This window comes from Capsicum annuum, chromosome 11 (assembly GCF_002878395.1).
Source record: "Capsicum annuum cultivar UCD-10X-F1 chromosome 11, UCD10Xv1.1, whole genome shotgun sequence".
NCBI classification, from domain to species: domain Eukaryota; kingdom Viridiplantae; phylum Streptophyta; class Magnoliopsida; order Solanales; family Solanaceae; genus Capsicum; species Capsicum annuum.
The window spans coordinates 211,532,923-211,535,142 of NC_061121.1; the positions used below are offsets into that span (position 1 = coordinate 211,532,923).

Here is a 2,220-nt window from a genome sequence, read left to right on the forward strand (position 1 = left end):
TGTGATAAGTCATAACTTTTCAGATTTATAATTATTAAAATAATTAGTTCTTTTTAGAAACCATTTTTTATTTACACTGGGTTGGACAACAAATTATATATCTGTTGCATCAGAAAAATCATCTGTTACAACAGATATATCATTCGTTGCAACAAATAGATAACATGTTGCATAAGATAATATATTTGTTGCAACATATAATATATATATTTTTTTAAAAAAATAAATTATCTTCATGACATCCAAATTTTTTGACTTTTTAATTATATAAATTAATAAAGCAGATTTAAAGGTGCAACTATTCACCTCCGTTTATTAATGACATTCTTGATTACTGTAACTTTTAACATTAACTTCAGACGGTCTCTGACTGGTCCGGCGGACGCCGGTGATGGCGTAGCAGCATCGAAAACAGGTGCAGTTCCCTTCTCTCTCTCATTCTCTCTCTCTCTTTTCCCAACCCCTTCTCCTTCTCCTCCCCCTCCCCTCTGTTATTTTGTCATCTAGTCACTACTATCGTCGAAGGATTAGTTTCTCCACCAGCTCAACTCCGGTGATGGAGGATTTGTGAATCACCGGTCAGATTCGGTTTAACTGAGCAGGTAAGACGTTAATAGGAGACCAGCTTCTGGTAACACCAGGAAGAAACCCAAGTGACATTCCGGCAACGTGCAACTAGTCGATTTTCAGCGACTTTACTCCGACAACCAATTTCAACATCAAAATTGCCATGTCTAAACATACGCAGGAGTATTCAGGTGACATCCAAACTTTACTACTTAGTTGTTTTACATTCTATTTTTATGTAATTTTATTCTCAGTTTCTTGTGATTATTGCGTGCCTGGTCTTCTTATTGGCAGATATTGTTGTGTATTTTTGTGCGTGCCTTCTACTATTCTCCTACTGTTTTCCCACTGTCCCTTTGTTTTGGTGGTGGGTTGTTTTGTTTTTTTTTTTTTTTACCACGTATTGTCGGTATCTTTACTATCAGGAATTTGTGATTGATTAATCTGTGTGTTAATTTGGTGCCTACTATCTGTTGCTCGCATATTTTGAAGGTATTTTCGGTGCTTTGCGGGTGCCTTTTACTGCTGTGCTATTGTGTACCATTTTCTTGTTGTCCGATTTTGAGTAGTGGCTTTAGGGATAAATGGTGGAATAGGGTCATATCCTGTGGGGTTAGGGGTGGGGGTGGGGTCTGGCGTTGGGGTCAGGTGTAAAGACGAAGGTATTAGGAGAGGGGTTTCCAGAGAGGATAGGTTGAGGGTAGGGTCGTACAAGAGACTAAGTGGGTAGGTTCTAAGGCTAGGGATGTGGATAGGTACAAGCTATGGTATTCGGGTAATGGGAGGCATAGGAATGGGGTAGGTATATTAGTAGATGAAGAGCTTAGGGAGCAGGTAGTGGAGGTTAATAGGGTTAGTGATAGGGTGATTACTATTAAGTTAGTTATTGGGGGTTCACGGTGAACATCTGTAGTGCTTATGCGCCACAGGTGGGCCTGCACGAGAAGGAAAAGAGGAGATTTTGGGGAGTTTTGGATGAGGTGGTTAGTAATGTTCCTAGCTCGGAGAAGTTTTTCTTAGGAGGGGACTTCAATGGGCACATCGAGGCTTTACCGGTAGGTTATGAGGAGGTGCACGGTAGCTTTGTCTTTGGGGATAGGAACGATGCATGAGCCTCTCTTTTGGATTTTACGAGAGCCTTTGAGTTGGTGGTAGTGAATTCTTGCTTCCCGAAGAAGGAGGAGCATATGGTTACTTTTCGCAGTAGGTTAGCCAAGACTTAGATTGACTTTTTGCTGCTTAGGAAGGGGGATAGAGCTTTGTGTAAGTATTGTAAGGTCCTTCCGAGTGAGAACCTTTCGACCCAACATAGACTTCTGGTGATGGACTTGGTTATGAAAAGGTAAATAAGATAAGGGGTAGGGAGGGTCGATCTAGAGTAAGGTGGGGCGACCTGACCCTGGCTACTTCTTTGGAGATAGGGGTGAAGTTGGAGAGATTGGGGCTTGAGAGTGTAGAAGGGATGTGGATAATATGTGGGATACGACTACGAGTTGCATCAAGGAGACAACTAGAGAGGTTTTGGGTGCCTCGAGGGGCTGGTCTGGCCGGCATTGGCGGGATTGGTTGTGGAATGAAAAAGTTAAGAAGAAAGTGGAGTCGAAGAAGGTGGCTTACATAAAGTTGGTGCTGGGTAAGGATGATGAGAAGAAG

General features: G+C 41.9%; 1 protein-coding gene across 1 annotated transcript; it reads left to right on the forward strand.

Annotated features, from left to right (window-relative positions):
* The first annotated feature begins 318 nt into the window (after positions 1 to 318).
* LOC124888963 lies at positions 319 to 1,679 on the forward strand. The gene is made up of 3 exons (XM_047400250.1): positions 319 to 415; positions 603 to 669; positions 1,481 to 1,679. Exons 1-3 carry the CDS (start codon positions 319 to 321, stop codon positions 1,677 to 1,679), a joined length of 363 nt encoding a protein of 120 aa, XP_047256206.1.
* Positions 1,680 to 2,220: the final 541 nt, after the last annotated feature.